The sequence below is a fragment of the Diorhabda carinulata genome, chromosome X, assembly GCF_026250575.1.
Source record: "Diorhabda carinulata isolate Delta chromosome X, icDioCari1.1, whole genome shotgun sequence".
Classification (NCBI taxonomy): domain Eukaryota; kingdom Metazoa; phylum Arthropoda; class Insecta; order Coleoptera; family Chrysomelidae; genus Diorhabda; species Diorhabda carinulata.
This window is the reverse complement of record NC_079472.1, coordinates 37,203,386-37,229,340: the sequence shown is the minus strand read 5'-3', so window position 1 is coordinate 37,229,340 and position 25,955 is coordinate 37,203,386. Positions and strand designations below refer to the sequence as shown.

The 25,955-nt window shown below is 32.2% G+C and overlaps 3 protein-coding genes across 4 annotated transcripts in view; 1 reads left to right on the top strand and 2 right to left on the bottom strand.

The window, feature by feature from the left end:
• The window catches only part of LOC130901357 (uncharacterized), a 36,525-nt gene extending 30,986 nt beyond the window's left edge, over positions 1–5,539 (top strand). Inside the window, exon 5 of the mRNA XM_057812680.1 lies at positions 3,548–5,539. Coding sequence (XP_057668663.1) covers positions 3,548–3,553 — 6 coding nt within the window. The 3' untranslated portion in view covers positions 3,554–5,539. The remainder of the gene's footprint in view (positions 1–3,547) is intronic.
• A 3,462-nt stretch (positions 5,540–9,001) lies between these two features.
• Positions 9,002–13,956, bottom strand: LOC130901047 (STAM-binding protein-like A). Of its 2 annotated transcripts, none has more exons than XM_057812123.1 (8): positions 13,752–13,956; positions 13,421–13,688; positions 13,040–13,239; positions 12,073–12,250; positions 11,858–11,995; positions 10,920–11,032; positions 10,142–10,244; positions 9,002–9,234 (listed from the first exon to the last, which is right to left on the bottom strand). In XM_057812123.1, the coding sequence occupies exons 1-8, from the start codon at positions 13,868–13,870 to the stop codon at positions 9,169–9,171; spliced, it is 1,185 nt and encodes a 394-aa protein (XP_057668106.1). In that variant the 5' UTR covers positions 13,871–13,956; the 3' UTR covers positions 9,002–9,168. The 2 variants fall into 2 exon arrangements, with proteins under 2 accessions (XP_057668106.1, XP_057668105.1); XM_057812122.1 differs by having other exon boundaries at positions 13,421–13,706; positions 13,752–13,946.
• Positions 13,957–18,198: 4,242 nt separating this feature from the next.
• LOC130900399 (xaa-Pro aminopeptidase ApepP-like) overlaps positions 18,199–25,955 on the bottom strand; it is a 126,249-nt gene continuing 118,492 nt past the window's right edge. The window contains exon 10 of the mRNA XM_057810966.1: positions 18,199–24,858. Coding sequence (XP_057666949.1) covers positions 24,658–24,858 — 201 coding nt within the window. The 3' untranslated portion in view covers positions 18,199–24,657. The remainder of the gene's footprint in view (positions 24,859–25,955) is intronic.

Genomic DNA, 25,955 nt, shown 5'->3' with positions numbered 1-25,955 from the left:
GAATATAAATGATCAGATTGATCTAAAACTAGCAATTATTTTATGCACACCATGTACATATCGCTTTTCAATGTACCCATTATAGTCGTTGTTTGCAAATAAAAACATGTGATTATTATAATTGCAGTAGTCGTTTTACGATGAATAATTTTTAACAAATTATTACTTATGGTGTTTCTAGATACAAGTATCACAGATTTTTTTTATAAATAACTATGCAATTTGCCTGAGACCATCAATCCTTCTTTTTTGTCAGACATTCATGGTGATCAAGATGTCTTGTCACGCATTTACAATGCACTGGAAAGTAATGGTATTTTCTACACTCATTCACGGTACAGGTACACATATACGCGGTTTGCTTATGCCCAGTAGTGTTTCTAACTCTCAAAAATTTATCTCTCCAAAGCCCTAATCAAAAACCCCTAAAATACCCACAATTATATAACATTATATAATAAATACTTTTAAATAAATAATACTTTCAAAATAATAAAATACCATCAAACAAATATTAAATTTAAAACTATGAATGAATAATTTCTTTCAGTCACTTAATTTTTATTATTATTATTATTTTTATTATTATCGAAAACTTTAAGTAACAAATCATTTTCTTCAAATCTAATTTTTTAAAATCATAGATATTGACAATAAACAATTTCCTATTTTCCTATACTTTTACAGCTTTATTTTTCTTGATTTGATAAAAATAAATTATAAAAATCCCTAAAAATATAAAACCTCTAAAAGCTTTTGAAGCTTTAAATGTAACAAAATATTCTGATCCTAGATCTGCTCCTGATGCTCCGAAAATCAAGGCAACCTACAAAAAGATTTATCACCCAACTATTGAAATTTTAACTTTCAAAAATTTACCTTTGTAATTAAAAACAGGTTGTCAGAAGCATCAGAAATAAATGCTTATATAGTTGTTCCAATATAAATTGCAGAAAATAGTTATGCGAGGAATAATCAATATTTCATAAATACGGTTGGCACTCATACCAAATTAAGAAATGAAAAATAATGTTTACTCCCCGTATAAAATTCGGTAAACATCTAACAAACCGTCAGTCCACGTGGACTTGATGAATGTGTGTCAAAATTAGAGTTAATATGGACAAACGTAAAATCAGAATTAGTAAAATGTAATCAATCTTCAGAAGTAAGTAAAGAGGTTGTAGAACTCGTAAAGAAAATTTTTAGCAGCAGACCGCCAAGAGCTTTGGAAAAACTGCGTTGAATATGTTATCAAAGAAGAAGATGAGTATGTGGTATCACCTTCGTTACAACCCTTCATAATTCAATCAAATGATAACTCTAGCTCAGACGTTTCTATCTAACATTATCATTTATAAAGATTCTTTGGAATTGAAATGTTTGTTCTCTTTTGTTTTATTTGCAACGAATTTATTTTCTTTTATTGTTTTTGCTTTAAAATTCGTTCGAAAAAAAAACGAATAGGGAAAAAAGGGTCATCTCTGGTACCCTGTTTAAACCAAACGCTCTTACAGGCAGGTACAGTTTAGTCGTCTATTTACGTTTTATAATTTAATATTAAGGAGGTATAATAATGATTTTTTTCTAAATTCCAAGTAGGACTAAATTTGAGTGGATCTGTCTAAATAACAGCGTATAATGCCGTCCAATTTCTAATGATTCAATTGCCGCCGGGTCTTCTTCGTTATAATAATAATAATAATAATAATAATAATAATAATAATAATAACGACGAAATAGTGTTTTAGAAGAAAAGCAAATAAAATTAAGACGGAAAACGCAAAAAAAAATTATGTTTTCAAAAAATTCTACATACATAATCCCAAAAAAGATCACGTGAAAATCATAAAATTTATTTATGATACATATATGTAAATAAAAGTGTATAATATTTTTCACAATTTTGTATCGAAATGAGCAATATCTTTAAGAATCTGCTCAAAAGAGTTGACATTTTTATATCTGGGAAAATACGAAAAATCAATATATTTCCATTCCTATATTTCCATAATAATTTTCATTTACCTAGACCTCCACATGAACTCGCACAGATACGAATCGAAAATTTGCCTGTTCGTTCCCGATTCGCGTCGATTTCTTTTCTTGGCATTTCGCCACATGGACTCAAGTCGCTGCGTGTGAGCTCCGGTTTCGGGATCAACAAAATTTTCAGAGTGCTGGCAGTATAGGAATCGCCCCATACGCCTTCCATATTATCGTTGTACCTCTCTCAATACTTTCACTAATAACTACCATAAGAGGAGCTTCTGCTCTGTACGGGACCGCGTATAAAAAACAGTCACCATCTTCACGGCATATTCCTCCAAAAACCCATTGACGAGAGTACATCCTACCGCACTTGTACTTTCTTTTCGAGAAGCACGACCCATCAATCTCCACAGTCATGCCGGGTCCCCCGATCTTCCTTTTATTTCGGAGCAATGAGTACGCACAAACTTCCCTTAAATAATTCCTCCAATCGCTCATAGCCTCACTACTCATAGCCAGCTCTCGTTCTAAAAATTTGCACAAGGAATACTCCTGCGGCCAGGCATATATGAAAAAAGCGATGGTCTTTAATGATATGCTAATACCCTCCAACCATGTACCGATCCTTAGTCCCTTCTCCTCCATACACGAGCACTTCTTTATCTCCTACACGTTCTAACACACCGAAAATGTTTAAAACGGACATGTCTTTGTTATAAACTAACAGCAACTGAAGAATAATTCGAACCGAAATCCAAATTGTGAAACGAAACCGAAATTCAATCAACAAATAATAATAACAATTATCATCAATCCAATGCAAGCTTACAATTTTACAAAATTTTGAAAAAGTTCTTTTTTATTAATTTATCCGCCATTTTTTATGTAAAATAGACTTCCACCCCATCCAGATACTTTTATTATTCATACTTCGCAATTTCCGTGGTGGTGGTATAACGATTAAGTACCCGATTGCCATTTAACAAATACTTTCTCACATAAGATATACATATTTTTAAAAGTATTTATAAAAATAATAAATTCATAAAATGAGGTATCTACACCTATGGTATATCAAACAAAATTTTTGGAAAGGGTTTTTATAATGTGCAATTGATATTGTAAGAACTATACATGTACAAATTTTTTAAATTTGCTAATGTCAATGTTATTTTTCAAAATCAGTGTTGTTTGAGTATTTTGGCCATAAAATTGGAATGAGGCCGTTCTTAGCAATATCTGGGATATATGCCAACAAAACCGTCTCTGAATAATGTTTTTCTTGTTTATAATTGCACCAATATATAAATTATAAACTCAAAATATTTTTAACGTGCTTTCGCGTAAATCACTTTTAACAATAGTGACTATCATAAAAAAGGGTACATTTGATGGCAGTCTTTTTCCTTTGAACAGATGAATGAAAGTCGTTTCCAATTCATAAATATTGTTTCCTGTTTCGTTTTTAATAACTTACGGTATTTTAATTGAGATGTGCAGAAAGAGACTTATCATTACTTGTTTGATTTCTAACACATTTTTTTTCAATTTTCAGATATAATCGCTACTTTCTAATACGCTAATAAGCCAGCATTTCATTCCTACGTTCAGCCAAAGAGATAATAGTACAGTTATAATATAGCGCGAGATGAGTTTACTGAACTGCATATCAAGATAACCCCACGATCGACCCACCATCAGTTGTCATTAATGTGGATATTTATTTGGATTGTGATTTACCTACATGCCTTCTATGAATTTTACAAGGATATTCATTTAGTCAAGAATTTTCAATTTATTTTAAACATCGTACTTTTTCCAAATGGAATAACATTAGATTATCAAGGTTAAAGCCATTTTTTGTATGTAAAAGGTGACCGCAACGGGATACATCAACAATTTTTTCTTTTAATTTGCCGTCTACACAAACGATCTGTTTAGATAAATGTAAACTATCTCTCAAAAGTAAATACAAAGTTTCGTTTTCATTTAAATATCTAACAAGTTTCGGTAGAGAGTAGCTTTCTTTTCAAGGTTATGTACTATTTATAGCTTTGTTTTGATTTTTATTGAAATACATATGAAAAAGTTTCAATACCAATACACTCTCCAGTAATTTTCAAATGCACAATATTTGATACTGTAATTTCAATTCATTACCGAAAATAAAATTAATATCAAAGTAACACACTTTACATACAATAATAAAAATTATTCGTGTCTAATAAATACAAGTGCATTTTCATATTGATGCTCGACGCTGGCTTAGAGCGTCAAATGAGTTCACGTGGTATAATTTCGATTAGCGCGCCATCTTATGGTCATGTAATGTCAAATATCAGAGCGTCAAACTTCCAAACGTTGTAAAAAAAAACAAAATATACCTCTCTGTTAATTGTCTGTCTAACCTAAAATATAAAGTTTGTTTTAAAAATAAATTGTTACTTATTAAATATTAATGAACATCTTTAGTTGAATACCCGATTTAAAAAGTAAACAATGTTTAGTTTGACGTTCGTTTGACGCTCTAAGCATGCATCAACGTGAAATTAGCACCTTAACCAGAAGCTAATTTTTCGCCCAACCAACGTTGCTAAATGTACGTTTGCTTAGAGCGTCAAATAAGATCACGTGGTATAATGTGTTAATGTAGCGTCAAATTTCAGAGCGTCTAACTTCAAAAAGTTGTAAATACCAAAATATACCACCTTTGTCTTTTAATCTATAAACATAAAGTTTGTGTTAAAAATAAATTGTTACTTATTAAATATTAATGAACGTCTTTAGTTGGATATCCGATTTAATAAATATTTAGTTTTGACGTTGCATTAATTTAAGACGCTTCAGTCAAAAATTGTATCTTGTTTAACGCTCTAAGCCAGTGACGTGTTAACATGAAATTGCACCTTAACCAGAAGCTAATAATTCGCCCAACAAACGTTGCCAAATGAACCCCCTAGTTATTTCTCGGTATAAATTTTGGAAAGTAACTTGATTTACGTTTACTGATACTAATCGGAGTAATCGGGTCATAAACCATATGATAATCCTTTGTGGTTACAAAGGATCATCATCATGATATTGTTCTAAAGGCTTTTCGGATCTTCCGATCATGGTTTGATTGTTCGGAAAGTAATCCGAATCATGTTCACTGTTGTTCTGAAACTGACCGAAGTAATCTGGATCATCATCTGTTAGGAACCTACCGGATTGTTCCGTTTATTTATGTTTTTGTGAACTTTAAAATTTATTGTTTTATATAATTAGTTCTCTCGAGCAGCGTAATTGATAGATTTGAGGTTTTTATAGTTTTTGGCATTTCAAGTTTTTTGGTATGAATCTTCGGAATCTAATAAAAAACTAGTTCTGTGCTATGATCGGCACCCTAACATAGCCTAACCCAAATAGAGAATCTTAAGATAAACAATGAATGGAAATACATCAAGAAAACGATAAAGAAAACCGCAGATAAAATAATAAAAAGGAGAGCAAAGAAGAGAAAGTGGAATTGATTCGGCAGAGAATCAAAAAAATGGAAAAGAGAAAACATATTAAACAGAAAATGCTTCAAATGGATGTTGATGAAGATAAGAGAGAGTACAAAAGGCAAAGAAGAATAACGAAAAAGATATGCAGAGTAAAATAGAGAGAGAAATGTCATATTTTCTTGTAATAACCCCAAAATATCTAAGTAACTTTGCTTTAAACAATATTAAAAGTGATTACTGCTTTTAAATTTTGAGTATCCTCAGCATTGGTTAGGTTGCTCTAAAAGCACTAAACTAACTCAAAGGGCTATACCCTCTTAAGTCTTTCTTTCAAACCGATATTGTCAAGGAGCTGGATAGCCTCCACATTAACCTGATAATGGGGTCTTCATTCATAACTCTTAGCTAATTTCTTGATATATTCGTCAACAGTGTCCATTTCCAGGTCCCTTTGGAGGTCACTATTGCCAATGTACCATCTACTATCTTGATCAGTGCTTTGTTTTGGAATTTTTTTCCTTCATAACTCTTAGCTAATTTCTTGATAGTCTCGTCAACAGTGTACAATTCCAGGTCCCTGTGGAGGTCACAGGGACGTGTACCATCAACTATGTTCCTTATTACTTTGTTTTGGAATCTTTGACTGATTGTTAAGTTGCTTGTGTTGATGCATCCTCATAATTGGATACCAAACGTCCATACAGGCTTAAGTGTCTACTTGTGAAGCATAAGCTTATTATGTGGAGTTTACTCAAATTGGCCAGTATATTTTTCAATATTTCAGTACAAGTTCGTTTTTTTCTAAAGTTTGGCATCTAAAGTAATCATAAAGTAATAGTATTTTGATGATATTTGTTTTAATGGAAATGATATTTCTGACTAGGTTAATATCCTTATCAATTTTTTCTAGTGTATATATGTGTAATCGTCCAGGACGTATCCGTTTTTTGTAGACATCTGATAGGTGGACATATAACGGTAAATCAGGGTCATTTTAGTGAAATAGTTTAGTTGCAAAATAGATTGGTTATTATTTTTTAAGTTGCCATAATAATATAGTTACCATTTGATGTAAATAATATAGAGTATAATTTTATTTTTATTGATTTAAATGCAAAGATAATCAACATAATATATATTGTATAGAATTAGAAACGGCTAATAAACTATTAATAATAAGGGATTGTTTTCATTAACCTTTTTAAAAGGCAAAGTCAAATATTTATGACTTACCACCACAAGTAGTGATAAGACATCAAAGAAATTATAATGGGAATAAGCCACCAGAAAATGTGAACACCAACAATAGACAAACTCATTTAAGTAGATACATGTTTGTAAGATATCATTAGGCCTTCAAATACGAGGGACGTTTTTTTCAACCTCCGATCGCTCCGTGCAGACGCTACAGGGACAATAGAAAGCGGGCATGCGCTGTGTGACTGCGAAGCTCTCGCACTACACACTCCGCCATTGTTGACATTCAGGCGTCAGTCGGCGTTGTGCTGCAGAAATCTATCGGAGAATGATTCTTGTGTATAGGGAAAACTTCATAAGGTATGGTGTTGTGCGTGAGTGGTGTCGAAACTTTAAAGATGGCCGTAATGATGTGTATGATGAAGGGGGTCAAGCACACAAATCTGTTTTAGATGTTCTGATTTGTTTATTCTAACGTTGGAGTTTTTGAAATTATTTATTGACTTCGCACTACATACGAAGAATTCAATAAAACCTGTTTCGTTGCTAAAACGTCATCTATCTTTGCTTTTTATATAGCGTTAACAAAATTACAAGTAGCTCTAATAATGTCCTTTTATATTAAGCAAATTCTGTATTCTTATTTCAGGGTTATTTAGATTTTGTATTTATTTGGGAACAGAACGAATAGGTTTCAATGCAAATATCCTTATAATTATTAAATTGGATTGAAATTGTTCAAAATTGTAACATAAATGATGGGTCCTTTGTTCAATTATCACTAGTGGTAGGGACAAAACACATTGTTTTGAGGACGCGTTTACAAACACCATTGATTGTTTTAATCGAAACTGCACGTACTATACCGTCACTACCTGGATGAGTGGCCACGACACGTCCCAATTTTCATTTCAAAGTAGATTTTCTTCGATTAAAATGACCATAGTGCCGATGGTTAGGTGGAGTTGTCGTATTCGATGCCCTTTAGGTCTAGTTTATAACTGGTTTAAATATTATTTGCACCATCTCGTCCAAAAATGTAGCTGGATCTGTTGAATTCGCAGCCAGCGAGATAATCTGCGATAAGGTATATCGCGCAAATAAATTTCCAGAAGATATGTTGACATTTCTCCGATTAAAGAGTGACCTGTGGTTAGTAGCTCTAGATCATTAGGATCTTGGAATAAGGGAAATATTAGTCTGGAATTAAGACAAGCTCAAATGCATGTTAGCAATGTATAAAACGATGTTAGAGAAGCGTCTCCAACTAAACGACGAAGATGATGTTTAACACATCTAACGGCTCTTTCCCATGAAACGGGAGGATTTTGTTAGTATGAAATGAAAATTTGTCTTTTGATTTGAAAATTATCTTTAATATTATTTTGAAAGTTTTGTGACCGAAAAATCTCCCGTTCGGCACCAGCAAAGTTAGTTCCGTTATCCGAATTAACATCAGCGATATTACCTCTTCGAGAAATAAAATAAAACGTTTCATTGAAGATAAAAATGCTTCTGTTGTTAATTCGCTTACTAGTTTTAGATGTATTGCTGTAGTTGAGAAACAAATAAAAAGAGCAATATATGCCTTCCTTTTGTGTATTCCGAATACGGCTTTCATTGATTAAGATAGGGCCGACATAATCAACCCCTGAAACATAAAAGGGATGCAATGACTGAACTGTTTGCTTTGGCAAATCACGGATTTAAGCTCCATTTTATTCAAATCTGTTTCATCTACTCATTCTTTCTTCAGTAATTTATATCTATGTTCCCGTTTTCTTCCTTATTTTTTTTTTCACAGATCCACATCTATCAAGAATTTGATTACTACCAAGGATCAAACCGATACACTACTATCAACACACCAAATTCAACTCCAACAACTTGGAATTTAGTTGAGGTCTACAACCATCCCGGCTTTTCATAGATAAGTCCTAGTATCTATCTTTAGCATATATAAATCTGAGTTTGTTTTAATTTATAGAACTGCTTTTGTTCGTTGTGCTTTCTTGGATAATAATAAATTTATTATTTGTTGGAATCTTCTTCTTCTAACCAATAAATAATAATTTGGAGAATCGAATCCGGGGATAGTTCATTTATTAATTCAATTCATATGATGTTTCCAGCTTTTACACCTTTTTTTATTCATTTTAATTTCGTTCCTTAAAAAGCGTCCAATTCAATACCAATTGTTCACTTCATCTAAGTATCAGTTATTTATGTACTTCCACTGAAGCCGATTACCATTTCCCGAGAAAGTCTTCAGCCAGGGAAGTAAGCTTACATGCTCTGTAGGCTATATTTCATAAAAATTAACATAAAAAACAAATATAAACTTTATTATTAAATAAATAAACATATAATGAAGCAATCTGATTTTATACATATTCAAGTCTCGATTTCAAAAATACCAAGATATACTGGAGTATTTGAAATCATTAGAAGCAGTTTAATTCATATAAAAAAGCTCTTTGGCAGTTCAAGTTTATTTCTTCCGTAGATCCAACACTTCTACCGATGCATTATTTTCTATCCTAACATGGTCGGCTTCCTAAAAAATTCAATTAGAACAATTTGTTAATTTATTGTTCAGTAAAAATAGTCAATTAAACACAATGTTAACTTTGTTATTTCTTTTCAGTGGAACAAGCCCAATTTGAGGCTTTGGTTGCTACACTTAGCAATTGTACAAAGTCAGCTGCCTAGTTTGACACCTACATTATAAAATGATGCAGCAACTATTAGAATAATGCATCAATAAGTTCACTATCGATCCTGTTCATATTTGGCAATTCTAGAACTAGTGGAATAATTTCTGTAGATTTAACAACATACTTTTTGCCAGTAATTTTGTATCGCCTTCTTTAGTTTCATAGTAAGATAAGAAACGAATAACAACAACTCATTTGGTATCACATGAAATGTTATGCGCTTGACATCTCCACCCCCTCACACCAAGCTCCCGAAGATCCTCTTCGATATCATCCAGCCATCGTTTGAGTGGTCACTGGCACTCGGCCCCCCGCTCCTCAGCCATACGCTCTAAGTGGACTACCCATTCAAGTCTGGCCCTCTTGACTTCTGTCACGAGGCTGGGATCTCCTCGCAGCTGTTCAACACATAACAAACATGGAATGTTAGCCCTAAGATAAAACACCTCTCTAACCAAGACCCAACAAAGTGAACCAATATTATATGCAGATTAGTTGATTCCAGACAAACAACCCCGGAACAGAATCAGAACATAAAAAAAAATTAAATAAGATATGTAGCAATGAAGTTGATAGAAGACTGTAAGATAAAAGTGTCTAATATGATGAATTATTGTTACAAAAGAAAATTTTTGCTTATTTATTGAAATTTTTCATCAAAAACGATTTTTTTAAAATAACTATATTAAGAATGACAAACTTTTTAATTGAAGTAATATCTATACTGATACGGATAGAATTACTTACTGTAAAAAGTGGTGGATCAGTTGGATGTGGATGGAATCCATCTTGGTTGCAATTTGCAATGAATTTCAAACCATAATTAGGAGTTAAAATAAATATCCCAGTTCTAAAAATAAGAATAAACAATTCACAGGATAAAATATAATCTAACCTAACCATTACTTGAATTTCAATATATTTAAGGTAATTATGAATAACAACTCCTTTATCCTTGGTTATATGGGGCATTATGGAAACTTTTCATTCGATTACTCTATACTGAAATTCAATTAATATCAAATATGCCAAATTTGAATTCATTTAGGAATATTTTATTTGATCATTGGTGATGTGTCCATTTCAAATGATCTCTAGAAAAGTCATGGTCTTTGATGGCCTGAGGTTAACAGAGATTTAGTTGAAGGTACTCTGGATTCAAAATGTTCTTATCATATTGCTTAAGTTAACATCAACACAGAAAATCTTGATGAAGCATCGACATAACAAGCCTTTGTATGCAAAAATCAGTCCTGATTAACATCAGTTGTCCTTCAACAGACCTGAAATGGTTTGTGAAAATTGGGATAATAGCTGCAGCAATTTCATTAGAGATAGGAATAAGATTTTTGTGATATAGATCATAACAGAAAAGAAAAAAATGATTTTCAATTCCAAGAGTATAATTCAAAATTAATTAATCATTGATATATAAATAAAAGGGGTGGTATGGATAACAGGATAATACACAAGAAGACAAAAATATCATCCGTTTACAATTTAATATGAGTTACCTCTTACTTACTCATTATACTTGGGTGAACACACAATGGCAATGGCTTCAGGCATCAGTAATTGATAAGGACAATGTGTGTGAAGATCTACACTAGAAAGAAATGCTGTTTGAGTAGGATGTGTCTGAAAAATGAAGAAAAAAAATGTAATTTAAATGATTCAAATATTCTACTTAGATAAGTTATAATACTAAACTTAGATCAGGGCTGAAGCCTTTAAAAATGGTAAACAGTGAAAAAATAATAATAGAATGAAACCCATAGTTTCTCTACCCTGTCATATGTTAGCAGATTTCTCTTTTTATTGCGATTCCAACGAAATGTGTTAGTTTGTTAATTGTTTTTCAATTACAGCTTCCCTTAATTCATAGGTTCTTCTTAATAATCTCCCGTACTAATGGAATTCAAGCAGTGGTACACAAGACAAAAATATTCACTTCAGACAAACCTCAAATCAGAAAAAATCACAAAGCAAATTGGCTTCAATCTCAGTATATGCAAGAAGCTAGAAGTGTTGCCAAATTTTATTCACAATTTTGAAAAAACAACTTTTATACATTTTGTTTATTAATCATTAGAATTCATTTCAACATTAAAACAATAATGAAAGCAATAACAAAATTAGATAAGATTAAAAATAAATTTGTAAAAATTTTTATAAATGCCCAAACGTCGCGCTTTAGCCCTTTTTATTAATGTACAACCCCATTGGGGATTTGCCCGGCCCACATCACTATTATTGGAATATTTAATTCATATGTTTTACAACAAAATTTTTCGTATTCGGAAAGTGTCATAAACATTGTAAGTCTTTTAAAATGAGGTAATAGTTTTGAAAAAATAGGTCGCAATAAATACTATAAGCTGTAGTGAAAATATTGTAGTTGAAACCATTCTTAATAAACATTATAAAATACATTAAATGAACACTTATGTAAATTCTACTTACATGAATCCATCCAATTGTAATAAGATTATGAACATCTTGATATTCAAATATTTCTTCTTCATTAGTGGTACAACATGAGTCAGATGTTCCTTTTTGTTTAGGCAATATCATATGTGTAATAATTAGTTCATTTTTTTCCTAAAACATTTTTATAATTTAATGAATAAATATATTGAAAAATAATATTCGATTTATAGTTTTTATAAATTATTTACCAGTTTTCCGCAAAGTACCCCACAGGTTTCAATATTTTTAAATGTATTAGACTGGGCAATAGCTTGGAATAAAGTCATAACTTGCACTGGTACTATGACAGGTCTAAGAATATTAGTATCATATCTAAATATATTTGAAGGTTTTTTTGTTCTATCAATCTTAGGCACCTCAAATCCTCTAAAAAATGAAGTGTTAATCAAATCGATCTTTGAACAATTTAAAAATAATTTATCAAGTTCATAATAAAATAAACTAACTAAGCAAATAAAATTTTTAACAGAGTGGATTTTAAATCTGTTAATAAATCGAACTATCCATTAAAACAATTATTAGGTAATTCTAAGGTTAAAATACCAAATTTGGACAAAAGTGGTATATATGTAATTAGCTGTAATGGTGTGAAGTATATCAGGAAAACCAAAAGATCTTTTAATGTCTGGTTTAAAGAGCATATAGCTCATTTAAAATATGGAGGTACTGAAAAATCAAGTATGGCAGAGCTTGCTATCAGTCATAATCATGAAATAAATATGAATAATGTACAATTGTTAAAAAATGTATCCAATAATAAATTATTTTTTTGAAAGTCTTGAAATTGTTAAATGTAAAAACAGTTTAAATAGGGCCAGAGGGCCTAATCCTTACAGCCCACTCTACAGTTTAGTAGTTAAATGTGAAGATTCGCACTGAAGAGGTGAAATTATTTTTCATGAGAGAAAGTTCAATGGGAGGAAAATTTAGTAGCAAAAAGGTAAGTCGAGTAAATAGGTTTTAGCTTATTTTCAATATCTGAACATGATAACTTTGTTATGAAAATGGGGGTCAGACAGTTTAATTGTGTGTGTAGGTTTAGTGGTAGTCCACTATAATGTCACGTATGTGTTTTTTTTGAAAACATATGTTGAAAAATAGAGGAAAGACAAATATACAATGACATACTAGGAAAATATTAAAATAAAAACATACTTATGTACTGCAACAGTCGAAGGTGGTGGTACAGGAGGTATATGAGAAATACTCTCTGGATAAGCAATATTATCTAAATTCTCTGGAACTTTTACAATACTTATAGTTCCCGACAATCCTGAAGCTGTACTCTTTGATGTGCGTTGATCTAATAGTTTATTTTGTTCTTCTGATCGTTTCAACTCGTTCTCAAGTTTTTTCTAAAAGTAGAACATTATAGAGATCAGATTCACTTAAAATATAAGCAACAATATTTCAAATACATGCTGTTTTTAAATACATTCACATCTCAATTATTTCAATGGTTTATATAATATATAATAAAATCATAGGTATATGCATTAAGAAAAAAAAATCGTTCAAGTTAATATACACACTTACTTTTTCTGCTAAATACTGTTGAATATCTGATGTATACTGTTCCAATAGTTGTTGCTTAATTTTTTCAGCTCTTGGTAATATTTCTCTTAAAGTAGCTTGGTTTTTGGCCTTGACATTTACAGCAACACTTGAAAACTGAGGGTGTTTTCTGATTTTTTCGAGGAATAAGGTCATAAATTTTAAATACAGCACATATGCATTTTCAAGGCTACCTTCTTTATAATACACATTAGCCATCCTAATCATTTCTTGTCCAGAACGATAATACCTATATAAATATATCAATCTTATTGGGAGACATAACGGGGAATTAAAGTTTGGTATAGTTTACCTTATAGGAGGGACTCTTGGATCTGCCTCTACCTGATTGCTATAGTCTATAAGTTGTTTTAGACGAACCTGAGGTTCTAATGTTTCAAGAATAGTATCTTTGGATTTCATATGAGTCATTTTGATTTTGTCTCAGTATTAATTAGTACTATTCACTGTACAAAATAAATGATACAGTTTTGTATACAATGAGTCATATTTGTTATGACTTTTGGATTGACGTCTTTTAAATTTGACATTTGCTTCCAATTTCGCCAACTTAAATATAATAAACTGAGATTAGTAATTAATTTTGATTAACTGATATATTTGAAAGCAATTTCTTGACGGTTTCAAATAACAGTCTTCTCATTTTGTGCTTATGTATAAACCTATAATAGTTACATTCAGCGGGTGTAGCGCTTAAGCGGTGCACAGAAAGAACGCGAACATAACGAGCTCTAGACTTTCATAAATATTAAAATACACTCCAAATTTAAAGCTGAAGCGAACATTAGGTTGGATCGCTAGTAAACATAACCTTAAAAGTGCATGTATATAAAGAAATTTGACGGTTATCAAAGATTTTAAATTATTTTTAATGTATTATATACTTCACTGTATGAAATGTGTAGAGAAATATATACAGAGCGACATTTGACACGGCGTTGGAGGGTGAGACCCCTCAATTTTAATAAGAATATTTACAGTTACCTCACTACAACATATTTTAAAATAAGCAAAATAGATCCAGACAAATTTTCTAAATATAAATGAATTAATCGGGGTTTATATGATCAACTTTTGAACTTAAGCGGAGACCAACAAAACATTGAATAAGAAAACCTGATTATTGATTAGATCAGGAAGTTAATCACCAGCTCTTGTCCTGGTATGGGAAAATTATATATATTTATTGTGCCAAATTTTAGTTTTCTTGTACCCAGCAGACTGTTTGTTACATAAACCTTCATGGGCACCTACAAATTCTATTAGCCTTTCACTCAGATAAATCATTTTTCAGGGTATCTGAAACTACAAACTACACTAGAAACGTGAGGTTTTGTTTTTGATGTTCAGTGACGATCAGCGCGTAAAAAATAGAAAATTGGTTAATTTCGATGTCAAGAGCGAGTACAAGTGCGATTATTGAGTGCATTATTACAGTTTCTCATCAAGTTGAACTATCTTTGACATTTATGAACGTCTAAAGGGTGTCATGTTCGCTATTACTACCTACCGTTAGAGAAAATGATGGGGAACGTGTTGAACATTCGCTGATAATCCGTATTTGATTTCTGTCAAATCTTAGTTTTTGTTATTTCGTTATTGTTGTTTCTGTTTTGATTAGTTTGTTCAAATGAAATTATTTTCATTGAACTTAACTAGTGTTACATTATACGGTGGTCCTTTGTCTAGATTCTATTTAAAGAATTCGGCACTCACTCACTTTTATATGTATATAACAGACATTATAATTCAAAATGAAATTATGCGAATAATTCTTGGAGCTCCAAATTAATTTTCCTAATCCTCTTGACCGAATTCCATTATTGTTTTACTATACCTACTACAACTTAACGTTGGCTCACACAACACAGTTGATGTAACAATTTTCTGGTCTGGCTCTGTCTCAGCTTTTGTTCACTTTTCTCGCGTTTCAGTGAGTTTGTCATGTGCCACCGAACGTCTCCGTTAGTGCTTTTAGAGTTTGTTTGCATTCTCACGTTAGCTCGGACGTGTATTCAATAGCTTTCAAGATCTTCAAGGCTTGAAAAATGATGAGTTATTTTCCTAGTGGTATGGGTGCTTCAAACTATCTGTATTCTAGAGAGATATTTCGAACTAGCGATCGTTATTGACTCATGATTGGCAGTCATTGATTATAACTTCGATTGGGATGTCTATGTTCATCATGCTATGTATTTGGTAACCTTTCAGATTTCTTGGCTCTGATTTTTCTATTTGGATAAGCTCGTGGGCGTCGCTTAACGACTTTTTTCTCATTATAAGGTGAAGAGGACGAAAGTTTAGCGGTTCCTCTAAAACTGTGAAGGGGCAGTTTGTCATTGTCCCTGTTATACCCAGACAGATTAGATTTTGAATTTTGTTCAGTTTTCGATCACCAAAGATGCGTATGTGATCATGGGCTTGATAACTGTTTGGTACACCCATTATACCATCTTAGGCTTAAAAACTGCAAATGTCATCGGTCACTAAACTGATTCGGGATCAGACCCACGAACAAACCTTGTATATTGCATTTTTTATACATCGATCGATTAGCTCTGTGTGACCCATAAACATTTTTTATATATGTAATACTCCAGAGTATTACATATATTATATACATTTTTTCACTTCAATGTTTGTGACAATAGACAGTTCGAAATCCAAATTGTTAAAAATATTTAATAGTTAAGTTAAAACTATACGATATTGAAAAAAGTGAACTGTCGCAAACTGTGTCAATTTCTTTAAGTATCTACAGTGTAGATGTAAAATTCTTCGTAAAAATGATGTTTCCCTGGGCCCAATTTTTTTGTGTTATTACATTCATATGACGATCCTAGGAAAAACATAAATTTATTTGAAATAGCCCATGGGCCCATTCTGGGCCCGAGGAAAAGTTTACTACTGAAACTTTCCCCAGCGCCTCGAGCGGTCCTATGGCCCGCACACAAAATATATCATATTTTGAATTTTCTAATCGAAATAAATCTTTTCATTATGTTTCTTTGAAGTTAGACCCTGCTTACAGTATGGAAAAACACAATTTTATTTGCTTCTTTATTCTTTGAATGATGATTCATACTTATATGAAGACAGTACAAAAATGTACAATGTGTTTTCTAAAATATTATATGAAATCAAATAATGTTTTTGGGTGGGATTATATTTACTCATCTGCTATGTTTATTTTGCGTTGGAACATTTAGAAATACGAGGCATATTTTTTAAGTAAGTACCGTTTTGCTATTCCGCCGCCGTAACCCCAAGGTCGGCCTTCCGCACACGCGCGCTGGTTACTTACATCTCTTGTCTACGCACTGACGCCATTACAAGCCGATTCTTCATTGTGTACATTGTTTACTGAGTGTTTAAGATGCCTCCGACAATCGTGAGATTCGCCGATTGTAAAGTACGGGCTGTTATACGATTTCTTAGTGCTAAAGGCGTAAAACCGATCGATATTCATCGTGAGATATGTGAAGTTTACGGACAAAACATTATGTGGTAAGGAAATGGGTGAGAGCATTTAAAGATGGCCGCAGAAATGTGCATGATGAAGAACGTAGTGGGCGTCCTTCGGTCGTTAATGAAGATTTGGTGCAGAAAATGGACGAAAAGATGAAAGAAAACAGACGCTTTACAATTTCATCATGCGTGCGACTACTTTCTCGTAGTGTTTTGTATCGCATTGTGACCGAGAACTTGAAATACCAGAAATTTTGTTCGCGCTGGGTTCCAAAAGTGTTGAGGGATTTGCACAAAACCCAACGTTTAGGCAGTGCATTGACTTTCCTTGAGCGGTGAAGGTGAAGATTTTTTAGACCAAATTGTTACTGGTGACGAAACATGGGTGGCCTACGTCACACCAGAATCGAAACAACAATCCATGGAATGGCGAAATTCATCATCACCCAAAAAAGTGAAGTTTAAGCAATTTCTGCCCGTAAAATTATGTGCACAGTTTTTTGGGACAGAAAAGAAGTATTGCTAGTAGTGTTTCGGCCTCGTAAATATTGAACAATCTGCGTCGTGCAATCCAGAACAAAAGACGTGGCAAGTTGAGTAAGGGTATCGTTTTGCTGCATGACAATGCCCGTCTACATGTGGCTAATCGGACCAAAGATCTCATCAAATCTTTTCAATGGGAAACTCTAGATCATCCTCCAAACAGCACTGATCTGGCGCCCAGAGACTCCAATTTGTTCTTGCACCTGGGCGGTCGGCGTTTTCAAGATGACATAACAAAACAGTTGTGATACAGTGGTTAACAAGTCAGGCGGCAGAATTTTATGAGGAGGGTATTCAAAAACTGGTGCCACGTTATGACAAGTGCCTCAATATTCACGGAAATTATGTAGAAAAGTAGATTAAGGTACAGGCTTTCATGTAAAAATAAAATTATTGCGATATCTTTGCACTTCTTTTTTTAATTCCAAAACGGTACTTACTTAAAAAATATGCCTCGTATATGTGATACTAAGTGACTCTGTTATACCTGAGATCTTTCTCAAGGATTGGTAAGACTAGTTTGATTAATTAGCCATCCGAATTTTGGATAGCCCTCGCAACAGATGAAGACCAAGTGTAGGGTAATGTTCCAAGGACCCAGAGTCTGTCCAACCAAACAGTAAAACACGTGTTTTTTCTTGGGCTCTGGAGAAGATTTGAAATAAAATGACTGGTGACTGGTCCATAGGACTCCATCATAAAGTGCAGTATAAATAAATCGTATTAACCTCAAATAAATATATTTTATTAATCACATCTAGAAAATGAAATGAGTACAAAATACACAAGAAATATCTAGCAATATAAATAACGGAATGGTCCATCTTTTGTATATAAGTACCTTCTTCTTGCACGTGATTTTAGATAAATTTTCTTTTTTTATGTATCTATAACTAACTAATATAATCTTAATTTAAAAAATAAACAATCATAGCTACATTAACATATATTTAGTATACAAATTATTTATAAGGTGTTTTTGTAATAAAATAAATATTTATTTGTATGATTGATTTATGTATTAAGTCATTTTTTATTTACATCATAAACTATATAAAAAACAAATATTTTTCTCGACCAACTAATCATTATTGAATTGATTTGTAATCTAGGCATAAGGTACCGTGAAATACTTTACTTTCAATAAGAAATTAACTTTAACATGAAAGGGGGATGGGTATTGTGATAAGAGAGAACTTATGTGTGTTCACACATCATTAAGCAACTCTTTAATTTTTTTTGTCTTGATAATTGAATTTTACTTTCTTATCGCCATAGAAAGTTATTTGTACATATAGTAATTTGATGTATACGAGGTCTGGCTATTAAATAACGAGACTTCGTGCCTAGAGGGCGCCATAAACAGGCGAGGTGCGTTTTGTATCTAGACATCTTGTCTATGCACGTCCCACAATATATTTCTGTTACTATTATAGTATTTGTGCAGTAGCAGTTTGAAATGAACGTGTTTTTTATTCGTGTCGAAAACTATGTGTGACGAAAAACAGGAGCAATTTATCAATCTCAAATTTTTCGTTAAATTGAAAAAAACTTCGACTTAGTGCTATAAATTGTTGCAAGAAGCCTATGGGACAATTATGTATCTCGTGCGCGTATTTTTGAGTGGTGTAAACGATTTATTGAGGGACGAGAGAGCACTGAAGATGACCAGCGCCCAGGTCACTCTGTGACTGTTTCAAATCCAGAAACAGTGACCAAAATCAATCAAATTGTGCGTGGAGATCGTCGAATGAGCATCCGGATGATTGTCGAGGCTGTAAACGCCGATAAAAAAACGATTAGAAAAATTTTACACGAGGAATTACACATGACAAAAGTTGGTATCAAAAAAATCTGACTACTGACCAAAAGCTCTTGCGTCAACGGGTCTGCTCAGATTTCCTTAAAAGGTTAGAAAAAGCAAAAAACGGCAGAGCTCCTGAAGGTACTCACTCTCAGCACTGCTTCGATCAATGAAAAAAACGTATGGAAAAGTGTGCGGCGAGAGGAAGGTAGTATTCTGAAGGGGAGCAAACGAATGTAAAATAATTTTTATAATGTATCCCTTTTTCGTAACCAGGCTCGTTATTTAATAGCCAGACCTCGTACATTGTCGTTACTAATCATATTTACCAGTGCCTTCAGAAACAATGTTAAAACCGATGAAATCGTCAAAACTAAAGGCTCTTTGAGATTATTCAGATTTATTCAGTATTTGTGAAATTGAAAATTATGATATGTGTTTTTGTGTTATTAAAATTTTTTGAAAGTTAAATATATAATTGGCGCAATCGGAGTAGGATTCGTGCGGTCGTGAGTTTAAGGCATAGAGCGGTGAAATACTCGAATACGTATCTTAGTACAGAAGCGCGAATATCTACGTTTTTCTTCGAGGGACAGTAACTTCAGATCACTGAAAACTTTTAAGAAATCAGAAAAGTGGGATGGAGGAGTTACATGAAGAAAAATATAGAATATTCTAAAAACTAATACGCAAAAAGATCGTATTATGTAAACATGTGTCAGCATTTATTTCAATTGTTGTAAACACTTTTTAATGAATTTTAGTTAATTCAATCATTGAGTTTAATTGGATTCATTCGGTATTTGTAAAATTAAAAATTGTAATTAGTGTTTTAGTGTTAATAAAATTTTTGAAAATAAAGTTAATAAATAAAATTAAGTATATAATTCGCTACGATATTTTTTTAATGCTTTTTGACCAATTCAGAAATAACATTCTTTATAGATGCAGATGAATGGAAAAAAACTTATTATAACGGACGTAGAAAAATAATATTCTTGTACTTATGTCGTACTGCGAGTAAAAGACGATTAGATCACCAATGGTAATGGTGAATTTTAGTTGTTTTTAAGAATATTAAATCACATTAGGCGTTCCTTTCATTCACTACGCAGTATCTGAGTATAAGATACATAACTGATTGTCTCTGTATATTGAAATTTTATTTTATCTGTATTTTTGTCTTCAATATGTAACAATTTTTTAACAATAAATAATTTCTCTCTCTCACTTCTATGTAAATGGAAAGAAACTAATAATTCAAAGCTAATTTTAGACATTTGGAATCTCCTTGGACTGCTGATATTAAATAAAAAAACGATTTATTGGTGATAATTCTGAATATTTCTTGCTTTATTGAAAGTTTAATATTAAAATGATAAATGATTATATTATAGTATTTAAATGAGCTTTTTATGACGAAATCCATCATTTGTAACGTAATATTGATAGGACAGGGGTCGCAAAAAGTGTAAGGTACTGTGATAAAAGTAGCAGGGTCAAACTAGTGAAATATAGTCTTGCATAGTTTATGAACGACCTCAAACAATATAAAAAAAATAAGTTGTCTAACATTTGATCTCTTCCTCTTAGTTTATTCTGCTGAACTTTACGTCAAATTTACCTAAGATTATCGTAGCAGTTTTGCTTCTTTGTATAGTTTTTATAGTTTACTTCGTTTGAATAGATATAATGCGGCGTATAAGAGAAAAAACCTGTAAAATAGCCTATTAAGTTGCCTTATTTCGCTATCTTACAAATGATTTATTCTATAGTTTATTCTATTCTTATATCTTCATACGGCATTATCAACTGTCACATGTGTATTATGTTGCAGTGGCGTATTTTAAAATTTGACGCCTTGAGCCGATTAGATTTGCCGCCTTTTAAATTAAATAAAATAATATAGTATATTATATTATAAGCATTAAAAGGCACTTTTAGTCCGTATGATATATACTATTTTTTCTCCAACCATGTCAAAATTAAAATAAAGTTAGTTTTATTCAAAAATCGTTAATAATTTGGTAATAAATTTGAACACCTATTAATTATAACAGCGATAGCAAGTCAGTAGTCATGGATATCTGGTATTGTTGGTAAATATCGATTGTCAAGTAGACGTCAGTAGACGTACTAATCATATAATTTTTGTAGTAGTTTTTACGCTGTTTTCAAAATGAATCCCGAACACGATGAAAATATACCTGCGGATATATTGGAAAGTGCCGAAACAGTAAAGTATATCTAAATCTTTTGCCACCCAAATCTCGCCAAGTTTATGAACTTGCATATTAGCGATTTATTGATTGGTGTAAAGAAAAAAATGTGCAAAACTATGCGGAAAGTGTTCTTATGGTGTATTTCTCAAATTTAACGAAGACCGTCAAGCCATCCACTCTTTGGTCACAATATTCAATGTTGCGATCCACACTGGATATCAAAAATGGTGTGGATATTAGTAAATATTCAAAATTACAAAGTTGGAAATGGATCGGTTCTTGGATATGGCACCTAATATTTTATATTTGATGATAAAGGTTGTTCTAGTAATAGGAATTAAAGGGGCTATGCGTTGTGACGAACTAGTTCATTTGAAAATTGATGACATTGAGGATATGGACTCGGTCCTGGTCGTAAAAATTTTGTAGACAAAAAACAAGAAACCTCGTTTGTTTACCATTATAGGCGATAATTATTTGCGTTTATTTCGAAAATATGTTGCACTACGGCCATCCAATATACAGGAACGTTGTTTATTTAATAGTACTTTAAAGTACTTTAATGGAAAGTATTCACAAAATTAGTGCCGCGTCGCAAGAAATTGCAAAATTTTTGAGGTTAGAAAATTGGAAGGAGTATTTTGGACATTCGCTAAGAAGAACATCTGCTACACTTCTTATTGATGGTGGCGGTGACCTCACTTGTCTTAAAAGACATGGAGTATGGTAGCAGAAGGATATATTGAAGAATCACGTATCAACAAGTACCTGTTCAGATATTTCCTCGAATGTTTCATCAACAGTTACGGAGAATATTTTGAGATGTCCGAACATTAATGAAAATCTTTTGAATTGTTCGAAAATTGTTACTGATAATTTCAGTGGTGCTTTGAATTTTGGCAATAATTGTTCCAATTGTACGTTCAATACCTAATGACCTTAACCTGAGAACACGCTAGAGAATAACACAATGTTTTGACTACCCTACTGTATGGTGTTGAGAGCTGGGCTTTGAAGGTCTCCAGCATGCGTAAGATGGAAATTGTTGAAGTGTGACTCTTTAAACGGATCCTTAAAATACCATGGACGGATCGGGTGACCAACGACGAGGTGCTAAGACGAATGAACAGAGAACGAGAACTCTTAACCATTGTAAAGAGAAGGAAAGCTTCCTACTTTGCCCACGTTTTTAGAAATCAAAAATTTGCCTTGTTACAGCTGATCATGGAAGGGAAGATAGAAGGCAGGCGCGAACTGGGTAGAAAAAGATTTTCACGGTTGAAAAACCTTCGAAATTGGTTCCATGTACGTGATGCCATAAATCTAATACGCATGACTGAGGAATTCCAACGGATGATTGCTAACCTTCATTAGAATGTAGCAGGCTCTGGAAAAAGAGAAGAAAAAATCCTTCGATAATGGAAAAAGACTATACAAATCCATTTATCAAATATTCACATTTTCTGCGATGTACAAATTGGTTGACAATTTTGTCAATGACACTGTTATAATTTATAGATACGTTACTATCTTAACTGTTTTTCATTTATAGGGGAACGTAAATAAATTTTTATTCTTTTAAGAACGGAAAACGAATGTTCTGCACTGCAATACACAGAAAAATGCGTAATGATAGTTCTGTAAATGAAAATGCTTCTGTTAAACCTTTTGTTTTCACACGTCAAGAATTATTTAAAAAGAAAACATTTGTCTTGAAGATCATCCGTAATATCAAGTATTTTATGGTGTTATCTGTCACTTCCAGTTCAGATATTGTTTCCAATTTGTATAAAATGCATAATTGGTTGTTATTGCATCATGAGAAGTTATGTGTCTTAATTCGGTCCAAAATTGGTTGCATATCCGGAAGAAAGTATTAATCCTAAAATCGTCTCGTGTAACAACAATTCTCCCTCGCGACTGTCATGAATGCTTCTGTATTCATCTGAGCATTTTCTTTCCCCAGTTCAGCGTCGAAAGAATAAAAAGATGCCCTTTTGTTTTCTATGAAAGGGATGAGTTACTCGTAGAGCCTGGAAACTACCACTAAATTTTTTTTAACACAGATTCTCAAAATTCTGATAATATGGCCGTTTCAAGACAATTTAGTTGAGCCAAAAGCCCCTATAACTTCTTTTTTTACCAAAGCTTTTTGTCACTTTTTATAGCTTCAAGAGCCGATATCAACTGATCCCAATCTGTATTTTAAGGCTGGTTCATCCATCCTTATGAGCTGACCATTGTATAAGTGACAAATGTGGCAGTTGACACGATGACCCCGCAGTTATAACTGGGATTACCAATAAGAATCTGATGTTTTATGGTTCATTTTCAACATAATCAGGATAAAATTTCTATTTCTTCAGACTACTCCGATTTTGCCTAACTACCATATGTTTCTCAGAAAACCTATCATAGTATTTCCCATGTTACCATGTCAGTCTTTCTACCTGAATTTTATTGATGATACATTAAATAACAATTTTTTTGTTTATATTTTTTTATCTTCTTGATGCTATTTTATTAAACACTTTGAAATTACATTTATTTTGGTTTTTGAATGAAACTGTTTGACGCTACTTGACTAAATTTTCATTTTGTTAATTTTTTATGTTTTTTTGCTTTATCTCGTTGGAACTTTCTTATTTTATTTTAATATTCGATCAGAGAGATAAGTGGTATTTTTTATTTTAAGGGATTGTAAATGAACAAATTTATTAATAGTATTTGTTGACAAAATTTTTATTAAACACTAAATTAAGAACATTAAAATAAATAGTACTTTTCAAATCAATTTTTGAGCTACAAAAAAGAAAACGGTTTCAAGCTATTAATCAGACCTGGCATTTGTTAAAGTTATTTGATTTTTTTCATTTAAAAACCGAAATAAATGTAATTTCATGGCGTTTAATAAAATATCATTAAGAAGATAAAAAATTATGAACAAAAAGAATTGTTATTTAATGTATCAACAATAAAATTCAGGTAGAAAGACTAAGTTTAAATGGTAACAGGGAAATCCTATAGCCGGTTTTCTCAGAGATATGCTGTATAATCAACATTGAATTAGTCATCAGTTAGTTATGAGAGTGAACATATTTTTTTGCTAAAATTACCTAAAATTGTGTGAAAATTTAAATACGTCGTGCGTGCTTTTTTACTTAAACATAATTAAGTGCTATCGATACTACATTCAATAAAATTATCAAGTACGGCGTGTTAAGCATAATATTAGAGTGGTTCTCTGGAATATATTGAGTTTTATCCATCATCCAATAGAAACCTTCCATTCTACTGCGTTTTTTCAATTCTTCTCCGACCAGATGGCGTATTTGTTCGTTGTAATTGTTTAACCATTTTTTCTAAAAGAAAAGAAACAACGTTTTCCATAAAACATAATAATGTCCACTCGAATATTATTTTTTATAAATAAGTGATATTAGATATTATACAGGATGTTTCTGTATTCGACCGACAACGCTCTACCACAGAGAGATCTGAATAAATGATTCATTTTGATAAAGGAATACGAACCCTTAGAGCGAACAATATACGCCGGATGCACCACCACTGCGTAAAAAGAGTATGAAATGCACTATATTCTTCCCTTTCCAATAATATAGGATGCACCCACAATGACTTTTTACGTTTTTCTATATCTTTTTATTTCTTCTTGTACAAATAATAGGCCAATACGAGTTTTTTTCTTATTCATTTCACACGTGTGTAATCTCTGACTACCGCTTCAAAATTATTAACTAGCGCATATAAAAGGGCAGTCCCAGGTCACATCCGTTTAATAAAAAAAATTATGTATACAAGGATAGCCGTTGAAAAAAAACGGACGTCTACAAGCGCTCTTACGGGCTCTAGTTGCTGAGATATAGAGTGTTCAAAATTTTAAATCAAAATAAAAAATTTGCCATAAATCAAGAGCGCCCCCAAATTTTTTTTTCAAATTTGATGACCAACACGCTCCTTAATAAAGTAGTATTTTGACATGAACAAAATTTGGAAACATTTACGCGCTGTCAGAGTTAGTTGTCACTTTTATGCACCTATTTTTAACGCTACTGGTGCGAATTCGTTTTTTAATTTTGTTTCAAATTGCCTGGTTATTTTTAGTTTAGAAAACTAACAACCTTTTATAGAGCTAAAATTAACGGTGTTGTAATGTTGTAGAAATTTGCCTCAAGCATTAGAACCTAGAGATTTTCAGGTGCGAATGGAATTTTCAAACTGGTATTTACAAAAATGTCGTGAAAATCGAAATTTTACAAAATATGTGTTGTATACCGACGAGAATAGATTAACTAGGGAAGAAATTTTCAACTCTAGAAATCGTCACGTTTGGGATGAAGAAAATCCTCACTTTGTTCATGAAAGCGGTTAATGTGTGGCTGGATATGGTTGGAGATTGCTTAATCGGGCCTTACATTTTACCAAATAAATTAAATGG

Bases quoted from the DNA above. Each gene is read 5' to 3' on its own strand.
- LOC130901047 (XM_057812122.1), bottom strand. From the start codon at position 13,870: ATGACTCATATGAAATCCAAAGATACTATTCTTGAAACATTAGAACCT. The intron at 12,251-13,039 runs GTATGTTTTTAT...TTCATTTTTTAG, and splicing joins TCGACTGTTGCAGTACATAA to AGGATTTGAGGTGCCTAAGA. The intron at 9,235-10,141 runs GTAAGTAATTCT...TGAATTTTTTAG, and splicing joins CTGATCCACCACTTTTTACA to GAAGCCGACCATGTTAGGAT.